General features: G+C 42.4%; 1 protein-coding gene across 1 annotated transcript in view; it reads left to right on the top strand.

Annotated features, from left to right (window-relative positions):
* cfap54 (cilia and flagella associated protein 54) overlaps positions 1-14,980 on the top strand; it is a 113,833-nt gene that overhangs the window by 5,074 nt on the left and 93,779 nt on the right. Inside the window, exons 8-14 of the mRNA XM_036944412.2 lie at positions 2,113-2,305; positions 3,813-3,911; positions 8,322-8,437; positions 8,708-8,825; positions 8,942-9,030; positions 9,131-9,268; positions 12,120-12,270. Coding sequence (XP_036800307.2) covers positions 2,113-2,305; positions 3,813-3,911; positions 8,322-8,437; positions 8,708-8,825; positions 8,942-9,030; positions 9,131-9,268; positions 12,120-12,270 — 904 coding nt within the window. The remainder of the gene's footprint in view (positions 1-2,112; positions 2,306-3,812; positions 3,912-8,321; positions 8,438-8,707; positions 8,826-8,941; positions 9,031-9,130; positions 9,269-12,119; positions 12,271-14,980) is intronic.

The following is a 14,980-nucleotide window of genomic DNA, read 5'->3' as shown; positions in this document are numbered from 1 at the left end:
AATTTTGGGGGCAGTGTGCACATAGCATGTCTTCTCTTGAGAGCCAGGTCTGCCTTCGGCGGCCTTTCTCAATAGCAAGGATATGCTCACTGAGTCTGTGCATTAATTCATTTTGGGTCAGTTACGGTGGTCAGGTATTCTGCCACTGTGTACTCTCTGTTTAGGGCCAGATAGCATTCTTTGTCTAGACTCTTACATAGATGGGACGCTTCACAGCAGACTGGAACCACTTTAACTATTTTATTTATTTATTTTTTATTTCACCTTTTTTCAACCAGGTAGTCTAGTTGAGAACAACTTCTCATTTACAACTGCGACCTGACCAAGAATAAAGCAAAGCAGTTCAACACATACAACAACACAGAGTTACACATGGAATAAACAAAACATACAGTCAATAATACAGTATAAAAAAGTCTATATACAGTGTGTGCAAATGAGGTAAAATAAGGGAGGTAAGGCAATAAATAGGCCATGGTGGCGAAGTAATTACAATATACCAATTAAACACTGGAGTGATTGATGTGAAGAGGATGGATGTGCAAGTAGAGATACTGGGGTGCAAAGGAGCAAGATAAATAAATAAATACAGTATGGGGATGAGGTAGTTGGATGGGCTATTTACAGATGGGCTATGTACAGGTGCAGTGATCTGTGAACTAAGTAAGACGTCCTGTGTCTTTTCCGTTTTGTTTGAAGCTAGCTACAGCTTGTTTGACCTGTTGTGTCAAACCACTACGGTTCACAATGACGGTGTGCAGAAAGTAGTCCATCCCAACTTTTTCCCACTGATCTTTGTCGAGAGAACTTGCTAAATTCAGGGCAGCAATGTTGTTGAGAGCAGTAGCAACACTTTTGCAGTTCTTCATGGTTAACGTTCTATCTTTTCAAAAAAGCCGAGTTAGACAGGATTATCTACATATACTGAGAAGCTCATGCTATAGATAGAAGCGTGCTACATGGCAGACCCATCCAAACTCATCTCTCAGCATGTCCAGCCCATCCATTATCTCAGCTAATCATGCCTAGCAGGAATGTTCATGTCTTTTGCTGTGGCTAAACCAACTAGACTCATAATTTAACAATTGTATTTGTATTTACAGATGGCATAACATTTTGTTATTAAGACACATGAAATGTCACATCTTCCAGAAGGCATTTCTGCCAAAAATTGCATTTTGATGAAGATTTTTTTTTCTTCTCATTCAAATCACTTTCCTGTGAAGTAGAGACATACGACTTACGCCTAGCTTCTTGAAACGGTTCACACATAATTCCTCCTTTCACCATTTCCCTTCGCTTGTGGACTTCAGTTCACAAGACATCAGCTATCTGTGACCAGCCGAAAAAACCTTTCCAAGCCAAACCTTCATATGCTAACCATATGCTATTGGTATAAAACTTTTCAACTATTGTCTTTCTCTTTCTTTGAGTCAACTACTCAGCACATTTTATGCACTGTAGTGTTAGCTAGCTGTAGCGTATGCTTTCAGTACTAGATTCATTCTTTGATATTTTGATTGGGTGGACAACATGTCAGTTTATGCTGCAAGAGCTCTGATAGGTTGGAGGACGTCCTCTGGAAGTTGTCATACTGTGTAGGTCTATGGAAGGGGATGAGAACCAATAACCTCCTAGGCTTTGTATTGAAGTAAATGTCCCGAAGAAGGACAGAAGCTAGCTGTCCTCTAGCTACTGTCCTGGTTCTACCCTACAGAGTGATGTTGAGGCTACTGTCGACCTTCAATGGAAAACAGTGTGTTTTAATCAATTATTTGGTGTAATTTTATCTAAAAATGAAAAAAAAAAAAAAGTTTTACTATTTCTATTTAGGGCCAGATAACATTCCTATTTTTTGGTTGATTCTTTCCAGTGTGTCAAATAGTTATCTCTTTGCTTTCTTTGCTTTGGTTGGGTCTAATTGTGTTGCTGTCCTGGGGCTCTTTGGGGCCTGTTTGTGTTTGTGGTGGAATGTGTGGGTTATAGAAGTTAACAGCTATTTTCTGGATTTTGATAACTATAGTCCTAATATCTCGCTCTCTCACTCTATCCCTCGCTTTCTCGTTCTCTCTCTATCTCCCCCTATCTCCCCCTTCCCTCGCTCCTCTCTAGATGCCGTGGCCTCGAACCCCTACAGAGCGAGTGTTGATGGAACTGTTTGAGGGGAACGCTGCCCAGTTCCTGGCGATAGTGGAAGCGCTGTGGGACACCTCCCGTCGCCCACTTCAGACAGGCATGCCCGAGGAGCCAGAGATACAGGAGGTCTCCCTGGAACTCATGTCTGCAGGCATCAGTATACTGTCTGGTTAGTATTGTACTTACAGTACATTCGGCAACTATTCAGACCTCTTGATGTTTTCCACATTTTGTTATGTTACAGCCTTATTCCAAAATGGATTCAATAAAAAAACAAGTGATAACAGTCTTTTTGACATTTTTGCAAATGTATTAAAAATAAAAAACGTAAATAACTTATTCAGCCCTTTTGCTATGACACTTGAAATTAAGCTCAGGTGCATCCTGTTTCCATTGATCATCCTTGAGATGTTTCTACAACTTGATTGGAGTCTACTTGTGGTAAATTCAATTGATTGGAAATTATTTGGAAATGCACACACATGTCTATAAGGTTCCACAGTTGACAGTGCATGTCAGAGCAAAAACCAAGCCATGAAGTCGAAGGAATTGTCCATAGAGCTCCAAGGCAGGATTGTGTTGAGGCATAGATCTGGGGAAGGGTACCAAACATGTTTTGCAGCATTGAAGGTCCTCAGGAACACAGTGGCCTCCATCATTCTTAAATGGAAGAAGTCTGGAAAAACCAAACTGAGGAATCGCGGGAAAAGGGCTTTGGTCAGGGAGGTGACCAACAACCCGATGTTCACTCTGACAGAGCTCCAGAGTTCCTCTTGGAGATGGGAGAACCTTCCAGAAGGACAACCATCTCTGCAGCACTCCACCAATCAGGCCTTTATGGTAGAGTGGTCAGATGGATGCCACTCCTCAGAAAAGGCACATGACAGCCCACCTGGAGTTTGCCAAAAGGCACCTAAAGACTCTGAGACCATGAGAAACAAGATTCTCAGGTCTGATGAAACCAAGATTGAACTTTTTGGCCTGAATTCCAAGCATCACATCTGGAGGAAACCTGGCACCATCCCTACGGTGAAGCATGGTGGTGGCAGCATCATGCTGTTGGGATGTTTATCAGTGGCAGGGACTGGGAGACGAGCCAGGATCAAGGCAAAGGATGAACGGAGCGAAGTACAGAGAGATCCTTGATGAAAACCTGCTCCAGAGCATTCAGGTCCTCAGACTGGGGCAAAGGTTCGCCTTCCACAGCCATGACAACGAAGGAGTGGCTTCGTGACAAGTCTCTCAATGTCCTTGAGTGGCCCAGCCAGAACGCATAACTTTAACCCAATGAAACATCTCTGGAAAGACCTGAAAATAGCTGTGCAGCGATGCTCCCTGTCCATTTTTAATACATTTGCAAACATATCTAAAAAACTGTTTTTGCTTTGTCATTATGGGTTATTGTGTGTAGATTGAGTGGAATAAGGCTGTAACATAATAAAATTGTAAAAAGTTAAGTTGTCTTAATACTTTCCGAATGCACTGTATATAACCGTTATCCCGGTTAGTATCGTTGAGATTTAGAATCTATTTTGCAAGATAGATCCTTTAGCCCACACACTCATAGGCTAGCTTCATTAGACTACACTTCAGTAGTCTGACAGTGGCTGTTGGAAAAGACTACCATTGATTGGACTGATTGAGATTGATGCTGTTTCCCTTCATTGTATGTTTAGGAATTGGAGGGTCCACTGAGCGAGCCAGGGATGACAGTATCCCCACCTGTTTAAATGCAGTGACAGCCAACTTTACTCTGATGGACATGGCGGCTGCTGGTGAGAACTTTGGAGTACTGTCTTTCCATATTAGCTAGTATGGTGCTGAAGGTGAAGTTTACCCTAAAACCAAAATTGGCTACTTTTCCTAATGTTACACTGTCTGTTGGTATAAAACAACATGATCAGTCCACCCCTTCAAGCTATCGCCTAGTCATTTGAAGTATGCGCATCAAGCTTGTTTGTGTCTGAACAGGTAGCAAAACTCCAAGTTGGTTCATCAATAAACAAATTACATTGATCAAGTTCACCAAATTATTATCCAACTCTGTGGTATTCTCAAGTATACAACAAGGAAACAGACCAATATTTTAAGTTTATTTTCAAAATTATTTTTTACCCTTTTTCTCTCCAATTTCATCACATCCAATTGGTAGTTACAGTCTTGTCCCATCGCTGCAACTCCTGTACGGACTCGGGAGAGGCAAAGGTCGAGAGACGTGCATCCTCTGAAACAGGACCCAGCTAAGCCACGATGCTTCTTGACACAATGCCCGCTTAACCCGGAAGCCAGCCGCATGTGTCGGAGGAAACACTGTACACCTGGCAACCGTGTCAGCATGCGTGCACCCGGCCCACCACAGAAGTCGCTGGAGCACGATGGGACAAGGACATTCCCTCCACCAAATCTGGATGATGCTGGGCCAATTGTGCGCCGCCTCGTGGGTCTCTGTCGGCTGTGTCAGAGCCTGGACTCGAACCAGGATCTCTAGTGGCATAGCTAACACTGTGATGCAGTGCCTTAGACCCCTGCACAACTCGGGAGGCCGAAACAGGCCAATTTAAAAACAATTGAACTATATTGAGCTATTGAACTTGTGATTAGTGTGATTGCGAAACAACACACCACTATTTGTCATACTTCAATTGCTTATTATCGTTATTATTCCCACCGCTACTCCTTCAGCTTTTATGCAAAATATACCATTTTAACTTTATATCGTGCAGAGAGGTTTAACTTGAGTTGGTTACATTTACATTTTTGATACTCATACTTTTTGAAATATAATCAGTTGAATATTCTAATTTTAACATGGAGGTCTACAGTGACCAAAAGATGCAACTACGACTGACCACAACCACACAACTACTGACCACAAGCACACAACCACTGACCAGATCTACTGACCACACAACTACTGACCACACAACTACTGACCACAACTACTGATCGCAAGTACTGACCACAACTACTGACCTCAAGTACTGACCACAAACACACAACTACTGACCACATCCACACAACTACTGACCACACAACTACTTACCTCAACTACTGACCACAACCACACAACTACTGACTACAACCACACAACTACTGACCATAATCAATGACCACAACCACACAACTACTGACCACAACCGCACCACTACTGATCACACAACTATTTAACCACACAACTCCTGACCACAACTACTGTAGGTCCCAAAGAACCTGCAAAACAACCATACAATTACTGACCACAACTACTGACCACAACCACTCACCACATCCATACTGTCGGTCCCAAAGAACCTGCAAAACAACCATACAACTACTGACCACAACTACTGACCACAACCACTCACCACATCCGTACTGTAGGTCCCAAAGAACCTGCAAAACAACCATACAACCATACAACTACTGACCACAACTACGGACCACAACCACTCACCACATCCATACTGTAGGTCCCAAAGAACCTGCAAAACAACCATACAACTACTGACAACAAATTATAACCACAACTACCAACCACTGACCACAACCACAACTACTGACCCCAACTACTGACAACTTCTAACCACAACTGCTGCCCACAAGAACTGTTGAACACTAACTGCTGACCACAACTACTCGCCACAAAAACTACTAACCACAAAATCTACTAACCACAAGAACTGACCACAACTACTCACCACAATATCTACTGACCACAAATACTGACAACAGCTACTGATCACAACTTCTGATCACAATCACACAACAACTACTGACCAAACAACTACTGACCATAATACTACTGAACCACACAACTACTGACCACAACTGGGCTACTGACCACACAACCACTTTCTTATGTCTCTAGGTCTTTTAACACAAACTAACTAGCTAGCATGCCATCTTTCAATCGAATCTAGAAATATAGCTAGATTACTAGCAAGAAAAAACTATGTTTTCACTGTGGGACGATGTAAAAACACAATTTCACCCGGTGCTGTCTAAATCCACCTTTTTAGACTGCCACACTCAAGGTTCCATGGCTTAATAGTAATTACAATGGCTTCCACCCTTACATACCAGGGTTCAAATCCTGCCGGCCTTCCAATTCAACCCAAAGGTGTTCGTTGAGGTCAGGACTTAACTGTGCAAGCCAGTTAAGTTCTTCCACACCACTCTCAACAAATCATTTCTGTATGGACCTTGCTTTGTGCACGGGGGCATTGTCATGCTGAAACAGGAAGGGCCTTCCCTAAACTGGTGCCACAAAGTTGTAAGCACAGAATTGTCTAGAATTTAATTGTATGCTGTAGCAGTAAGATTTACCTTCACTGGAACTAAGGGGTCTAGCATGAACCATGAAAAACAGCCCCAGACCATTATTCCTCCTCCACAAAACTTTATATTTGGCACTATGCATTCTGGCAGGTAGCATCTGGCATCTGCCAAACCCAGATTTGTTCGTTGGACTGCCAGATGGTGAAGTGTAATTCATCACTCCAGAGAACGCATTTCCACTACACTTGGCATTGCGCATGGTGATCTTAGGCTGGTGTGTGTGGCTGCTCGACTATGGAAACCCACTTCATGATGCTCCCGATGAACAGTTCTTGTGCTGACGCTGCTTCTAGAGGCAGTTTTGAACTCAGTAGTGAGTGTTGCAACCGAGGACAGACTATTTTTTACGTGTTTCAGCACCCAGTGGTCCTGTTCTGTGAGCTTGTGTGGCCTAGCCGTTGTTGCTCCTAGACGTTTCCACTTCACAATATCAGCACTTTCAATTGACCGGGGAAGCTCTAGCAGGGCAGAAGTTTGACAAACTGACTTGTTGAAAAGGTGGCAATCTATGACAGTGCCACGTTAAAAGTAACTGAGCCTCCCGGGTGGCGCAGTGGTTAAGGGCGCTGTACTGCAGCTGTACTGATGGTAGGCTTTGTTACTTTGGTCCCAGCTCTCTGCAGGTCATTCACTAGATCCCCCCCCCCCGTGTGGTTCTGGGATTTTTGCTCACCGTTCTTGTGATCATTTTGACCCCACAGGGTGAGATCTTGCGTGGAGGCCTAGATCGAGGGAGATTATCAGTGGTCTTGTATGTCTTCCATTTCCTAATAATTGCTCCCACAGTTGATTTCTTCAAACCAAGCTGCTTACCTATTGCAGATTCAGTCTTCCCAGCCTGGTGCCGGTCTACAATTTTGTTTCTGGTGTCCTTTGACAGCTCTTTGGTCTTGGCCATAGTGGAGTTTAGAGTGTGACTGTTTGAGGTTGTGGACAGGTGTATTTTATACTGATAACAAGTTCAAACAGGTGCCATTAATATAGGTAAATAGTGGAGGACAGAGGAGCCTCTTAAAGAAGAAGTTACAGGTCTGTGAGAACCAGAAATCTTGCTTGTTTGTAGGTGACCAAATACTTATTTTCCACCATAATTTGCAAATAAATTCATTAAAAATCCTACAATGTGATTTTCTGGATTTTTTTTCTAATTTTGTCTGTCATAGTTGAAGTGTACCTATGGTGAAAATTACATGCCTCTCTCATCTTTTTAAGTGGGAGAACTTGGCACAATTGGTGGCTGACTATGTACTTTTTTGCCCCACTGTATATATTGTGTCTCAAAAATATAGGCCTATCACTATGTTAACTTCATTAAGGACCATCAATAAAAAGTATTTCAGCCAGCCGAGCAAGCACGCAAAGTATATTTTACACAAGCCAGTTTTCTTAGCAAAACACTGCTTGCTTTGAAGCCTGAATTAGGATTGGGAATGACATTGCCAATGCTATAGAGGTGCACATTATTTAGATAAATAGTGGCAGCAGCCTCCCACACTATTGCTCTGCAACTGCTAGCCCGCGTTGAGCAGTGTGTATTTGTTCCCAGGGGCCGGGGGAGAGAGAGAGGGAGGGAGGGGGTAGCCACGCTACTATAGCAGTCACAATGCGGTGAACTTAAAAACTACTAGGAATTGAAGGCAATTTCCACCTAAATGTGGCTTCTAGCAAGATATCTAAAATATGTGAATGTTGTCAATAATGACATTTGGTGATGGTATTAGTGGGTTGATTTGAAGACATATGAAAAAATGATTTAATACTGGATATATGTTTTTTACTGACTGTAACTTGTCCTAATGGATACCAGAACTTCTTGGAAAAAAGTGACGATGTTGTTGAGAGGATCCTGCTTTGCTTTGTACCCCCAGGGGAGAACAAGGTGTCTTTGGATGCAGCGGTGAAGTTTGTCAAGCTGCTGTTTCGATATGAGCAGTGGGACATGTTCTGTATCCTCTCTGACACACTGCAGCACACCATACTGCCTGTAAGTCACAACACACCTCTACTGGGACTGGCTTCATACAATTATGTCGTATCAGTTACATACACAGTTGACTAACTAAGCCATACATCTTCTGGATCTAGATCTATGAGATCAGCATATACTGGGTAAAACATTTGGGTCAGAAGAATCATTGTGTCCAGATAAAAATGGTCCTACTGTAGCAACTACTGTAATGCTTGTGGAGTGAGAATGGCTAGATTCCAGTTATAATACACAGTTATAATGTACGACTTGTGCGTGTGCGGACAGAGAATGGAGGGGAGGTCTTTCAGGAAGTCAGAGCTAGAGCTGAGGTTGCTGGACTCCATGGAGCGCCTCATGTCTACACAGAAGATCAGACTCAACACCAAGGACGACACTGTGTCTGGTACTGTAGCTGTCGATACTTCTGTCAACTAGCTGTAGAACTATTGAAATGGCATATAACAAAAGAGTGCTGGACAGTGATTTAAGATGTTGTGTGTTGTTGTGGTGTCTCCACAGAGAAGGACAGGCATCTGGGAGTGGTTATGAGTGAGGAGTTTGTTGGTCTGGTGCAGGCCTTATACAGCTGTGTCTGTGGTTCAGCTCAGGTTAGACAGTGCTTTGTAGAATCCTATAGTATCTATCTATTCCATATTGAATCAGTGACTGCTTACTGAATACCTGTGTGTATCTTTCATCATTCTATAGGACGTGCAACCTGACAGAGACCTGGTGATGGACATAGTGCTGTACCTCTGGTCTAAATGTAAGATCATTTTCCAGAGAGCCCAGGTTCGACACTGGGACCCGATACACTTCCTGGGCAAGATGGAGAACCTGGACAAGGTACTAGTAGCTCTACACCTGGTTTTCCTAAACTTGGCATTGCTTGTACATACCCGTCTGGGGTACGCCAAACAAAAAAGTGATTCACATTTTTAAAAAAAATAATTAAAAAAAAAAAAATATATATATATATATATATATATATATATATATATATTTTTTTTTTTTTCAAACAATACATTTATATTTTCCAACAGGGATATACATTTGGGGGAGGTTTTTTTCTCACCTGAGTAGCCTCGTTTCACTGCCAAAAATACAATTAAATACAATTAAATACAATTAAAAATCTAGTGTTGAGCGAAATAACAGCACAATGTCAAATACAGGTAGCCTAGTCAAATAATTAACATCCAATCACATTAACCGTTACTCTCGCGGGAATTCTACTAACGGTCCATATGTAGCCAAATGTAGCTGCTGCTCATTCTGTTTGCTCTAAAATATATAAATTATAAAAAAATATTTGTAAAAAAGTAAGGCCCGCATCCATAGAGACACATACCAGCTCTAGTAGTACTGATACTACCAGCAGTACTACACTTGCACCTGTTGACGACACAAGTTGTTTTGCTTCCACAATCACATCCAATGCTAGCACTGACAGTTGTAAATCTGATGCAGCCGAAGAGCTACTGCCCCCTTTCCCGGGAAAGCACCGAACAACAGACAGACGTTGGACCATCAAAGAGGCGCCAATATGATGAGAACTACATTGATTTGGGCTTCACTTATATTGGGAGTAGTGCCTTTCTTCAGCCACAGTGATTTATATGTGTAAAAGTACTATCTCACAACTTGATGAAACTGTCACTCTTGCTCAGACATTTAGAAATAAAACATGGCAATTTGAAAAATAAGCCACAGGTGTTTTTTGAGCGAGAATTAAGATGACTTTAGAGTAGTAAGACATGTATAAAAGCAACAGATACCATTAATAAGAAGGGGCTAGAAGCATCTTATATGGTGAGCTACCGAGTGGCTAGGACAGGCAAGCCCCATACTATTGTGGAGGACTTCATTCTTCCTGCTGCTGCGGATATGGCTGGTACAATGCTGGGGGAAAAGGCAAAAAAAAACTATACAATGTCTTCATCAAACAACACTGTTTTACGATGTCTCAGTGACATGGCAGAAGATGTTTTGAAACAATTACTGCTTCACATACAAGCCAGTGAATTCTATGTGTTACAGCTGGATGAGTCAACAGACGTGGCGGGCCTGGCACAGCTCCTAGTATATGTCCGTTACGTTTATGGGGGGTCAATTAAAGAAGACATCCTCTTCTGTAAACCACTGGAAACCAGGACAACAGGAGAGGATATTTTTAAAGTACTGGACAGCTTTGTGACTTCAAATGGACTTTAGTGGTCAAGATGTGTTGGTATCTGTACTGATGGAGCAAAAGCCATGACAGGGAGGCATAGTGGAGTGGTAACGCGCGTGCAAGCAGTTGCTCCCAACGCCACATGGGTACACTGCAGAATCCACCGAGAGGCTCTTGCTGCCAAGGTAACACCTGACAGCTTGAAATATGTTTTGGACACTACAGTGAAAATGGTTAACTTTTTAAAAACAAGGCCCCTGAACTCTCGTGTATTTTCTCCACTATGTATTGATATGGGCAGCGACCATGTAACGCTTTTACAACGTACTGAGGTGCGCTGGTTATCAAGGGGCAAAGTATTGACACGTTTTTTTAAAGCTTAAAGTTTCTTTACTGACCATCGTTTTCACTTGTCTGACCGATTGCAAGATGATGAGTTTGTCACACGACTGGTCTATCTGGGTGATGTTTTTTCTCGCCTGAATGATCTGAATCTAGGATTGCAGGGACTCTGCAACTATATTCAATGTGCGGGACAAAATTATTAAGAAGTTGGAGCTCTTCTCTGTCTACATTAACAAGGACTTCACACAGGTCTTTCCGTCATTGTGATTTTTTGTGTGCAAATGAACTCAAGCTTACGGACAATGTCAAATGTGATATAGCGAAGCACCTGAGTGAGCTGGGTGTGGAATTACGCAGGTACTTTCCAGAAATGGATGACACAAACAACTGGATTCGTTATCCCTTTCATGCCCTGCCACCAGTCCACTTACCGATATCTGAACAAGAGAACCTCATCGAAATTGCAACAAGCGGTTCTGTGAAAATTGAATTTAATCAGAAGCCATTGCCAGATTTCTGGACAGGGCTGCGCTCAGAGTTTCTTGCCTTGACAAATCGTGCTGTTAAGACACTGATGCCCTTTGCAACCACGTACCTATGTGAGAGTGGATTCTCAGCCCTCACTAGCATGAAAACTAAATACAGGCACAGACTGTGAAAAATTATTTAAGACTGAGACTCTCTCCAATACAACCCAACATTGCAGAGTTACGTGCATCCTTTCCAGCACACCCTTCTCATTACCTGTGGTGAGTTATTCACCATTTTCGATGAACAAATATAGTTTTATATGTAAGATGGTTGAATAAAGAGCAAAGTATTGATTATTATTATATTATTATTTGTGCCCTGGTCCTATAAGAGCTCTTTTTCACTTCCCAGGAGCCGGGTTGTGACAAATTCACAGTCATTCTAATGTTTAATAAATAGATCATATACTGTGTGTGTGGCAGCCTTACAATGATGGCAAAAAAACAACATTTGAGAGTGCGCTGACTGACCCTGGTGCTAGAGGGGGTACACCGCTGGAGTTTGAATGTTTGAAGGGGTACGGGACTTTAAAAAAGTTTGGGAACCACTGCTCTACACAAATCAGTCTCTGCAAATATGTACTGTACATGATAGCTACTTATTTCATGTCTCTCTCTCTCTCTCTCTCTCTCTCCTCTCTCTCTCTAGTGGGTGTGGACCCTGTCTGTGCTCAGTGAGGTGGCTCATGTGTGTGAGCTGGCTGACTCAGATCCCATGGTGATAGCTGAGATGACCATCAGGCTGGCCATGGTGCTGGAGAGCACTGCTGACTCCACTGTCCATTCAGGCAGGAAGACAGGTAGTTACTACCACCACTACCACACTGTGGGTCACACTGATACCTTATTTCAGAACCCTTGACTTTTTTCACATTTTGTTATGTTACAGCCTTATTCTAAAATTGATTAAATAAAAAAACATCCTGGGCAATCTATACACAATACCCCATAATGACAAAGCGAAAACAGGTTATCAATTTCAGCAAATTTATAAAAAAAAAAAACAGAAATACCTTATTTACATAAGTATTCAGACCCTTTCCTCTGAGACTTTGAGTCCATTGATCATCCTTGAGATGTTTCGACAACCTGATTGGAATCCACCTGTGGTAAATTAAATTGATTGGAAATGATTTGGAAGGCACACAACTGTCTATATAAGGTCGAAGGAATTGTCGCCATGAGGTCGAAAAAATTGTCCGTACAGCTCGGAGACAGAATTGTGTCGAGGCGCAGATCTGCGGAAGGGTACCAAAAAAATTCTGCATCATTGAAGATCCCCAAGAACACAGTGGCCTCCATCATTCTTAAATGGAAAAGTTTGGAACCACCAAGACTCTTCCTAGAGCTGGCTGCTCGGCCAAACTGAGCAATCGGGGGAGGTGACCAAGAACCAGATGCTCACTCTTATACAGCTCCAGAGTTCCTCTTTGGAGATGGGAAAACCTTCCAGAAGAACAACCATCTCTGCAGCACTCCACCAATCAGGCCTTTATGGTAGAGTGGCCAGATGGAAGCCACTCCTCAGTAAAAGGCACATGACAGCCTGCTTGGAGTTTGCCAAAAAGCCCCTAAAGACTCTCAGACCATGAGAAACAAGATTCTCTGGTCTGATGAAACCAAGATTGAACTCTTTGGCCTGAATGCCAAGCGTCACGTCTGGAGGAAACCTGGCACCATCCCTACGGTGATGCATTGTGGCAGCAGCATCATGCTGTGTGGATATGTTTTTCAGCAGTAGGGACTGGGAGACGAGTCAGGATCGAGGCAAAGATGAACGGAGCGAAGTACAGAGAGATCCTTGATGAAAACCTGCTCCAGAGTGCTCAGGACCTCAGGCTGGGGCTTAGGTTCACCTTCCAACAGGACAACGACTCTAAGCACAGCCAAGACAACGAAGGAGTGGCTTCGGGGCAAGTCTCTGAATGTCCTTGAATGGCCCAGCCAGAGCCCGGACTTGAACCTTTTAGGTTATAAATAAACAAAGCAAAAAACTAACGGACGACTAGGAAAAGTTTAATTTCTTGACGCACCCATCCTGTTAGCGGGATAATTTTTGTCAACATCTGCTGAATTGCAGAGCGCCAAATTCAAATTAAATTACTAAAAATATTAAATTTTCACAATTGCAATATAGCAAAACACAGTTTAGCTTGTTGATAATCCACCTGGCGTGTCAGATTTCAAAAAAGCTTTACAGCGAAAGCAAACCAAAGGTTTATGTGAGGACATCTCTCTAAGCAGACAAAACATTACAAACAGCTAGCAGCAAAGTAGATTGGTCACGAAAGTCAGAAAAGCAATAAAATGAATTGCGGTTACACAATAAATGTTCCTTTTGTTCGATAAAGATTATTTTTATATCCAAAAACCTCCATTTGGTTGGCGCATTTTGTTTAGTAATCCACAGGCTCGTGCAGGTCACGACGGGGCAGACGAAAATTCCAAATAGTATCCGTAAAGTTCGTAGAAAGATGTCAAACGTTTTTTATAATCAATCCTCAGGTTATTTTTACAATAAATAATCGATCATATTTCAACCGGACCGTAGATTTTTCAATAGGAGAGAGAGAGAAAATGTCTGCTCCAAGCTGCTCGTGCATGCAAAACTCTGGGGGAACACTGCCATCCACTGACGCGATGTAATCGTTCTCGATCATTTTTCAGAATAAAATGCTGAAACTATGTCTAAAGACTGTTCACACCGTGTGGAAGTCATAGGGAAAGGAATCTGGTTGATATTCCTTGAAATGGAGGAAAGGCATGCAATGGAAAGGGACATTTCAAAATAAGAGGCACTTACTGGTTGGATTTTCCTCAGGTTTTTGCCCGCAATATCAGTTCTGTTATACTCACAGACGATATTTTGACAGTTTTGGAAACTTTAGAGTGTTTTCTATCCTAATCTGACAATGCATCTTTTAGCATCTGGGCCTGGGAAATAGGCAGTTTCATTTGGGTACGTTTTTCATCGAAACATCAAAATACTGCTACCTACACTCAACACTTGGGTGAATAAACTAAGTCAAACAGCTACGAAGACATGTTTACATGAGTACATATATTTGTACCCTCCTTCTTTTCTCTAAAAACTACATCTTTGTAGCTAGGCATGAATTTAAGTGATGTGTGTAATAAACTAAGTTTATTCACCCAATGGGTCAAACAGCTACGAAGACATGTTTGCATGAGTACATATATTTGTACCCTCCTTCTTTTCTCTAAAAACTACATCTTTGTAGCTAGGCAGGAATTTAAGTGATGTGTGTAATAAACTGTTCCTTCCCCCTTCATGTGACCTGACCTGACCTCGGCCCCCATTCCTCACTAATCCACAGCTGTCCAACCTTATCAGTGACCTGACCTCGGCCCCCATTCCTCACTAATCCACAGCTGTCCAACCTTATCAGTGACCTGACCTCGGCCCACATTCCTCACTAATCCACAGCTGTCCAACCTTATCAGTGACCTGACCTCGGCCCACATTCCTCACTAATCCACAGCTGTCCA

This window comes from Oncorhynchus mykiss, chromosome 15 (genome assembly GCF_057628025.1).
Source record: "Oncorhynchus mykiss isolate SJ-2025 chromosome 15, ASM5762802v1, whole genome shotgun sequence".
Taxonomy (NCBI): domain Eukaryota; kingdom Metazoa; phylum Chordata; class Actinopteri; order Salmoniformes; family Salmonidae; genus Oncorhynchus; species Oncorhynchus mykiss.
The sequence above is the reverse complement of the archived record's forward strand: the minus strand, read 5'-3'. Positions and strand labels throughout refer to the sequence as shown.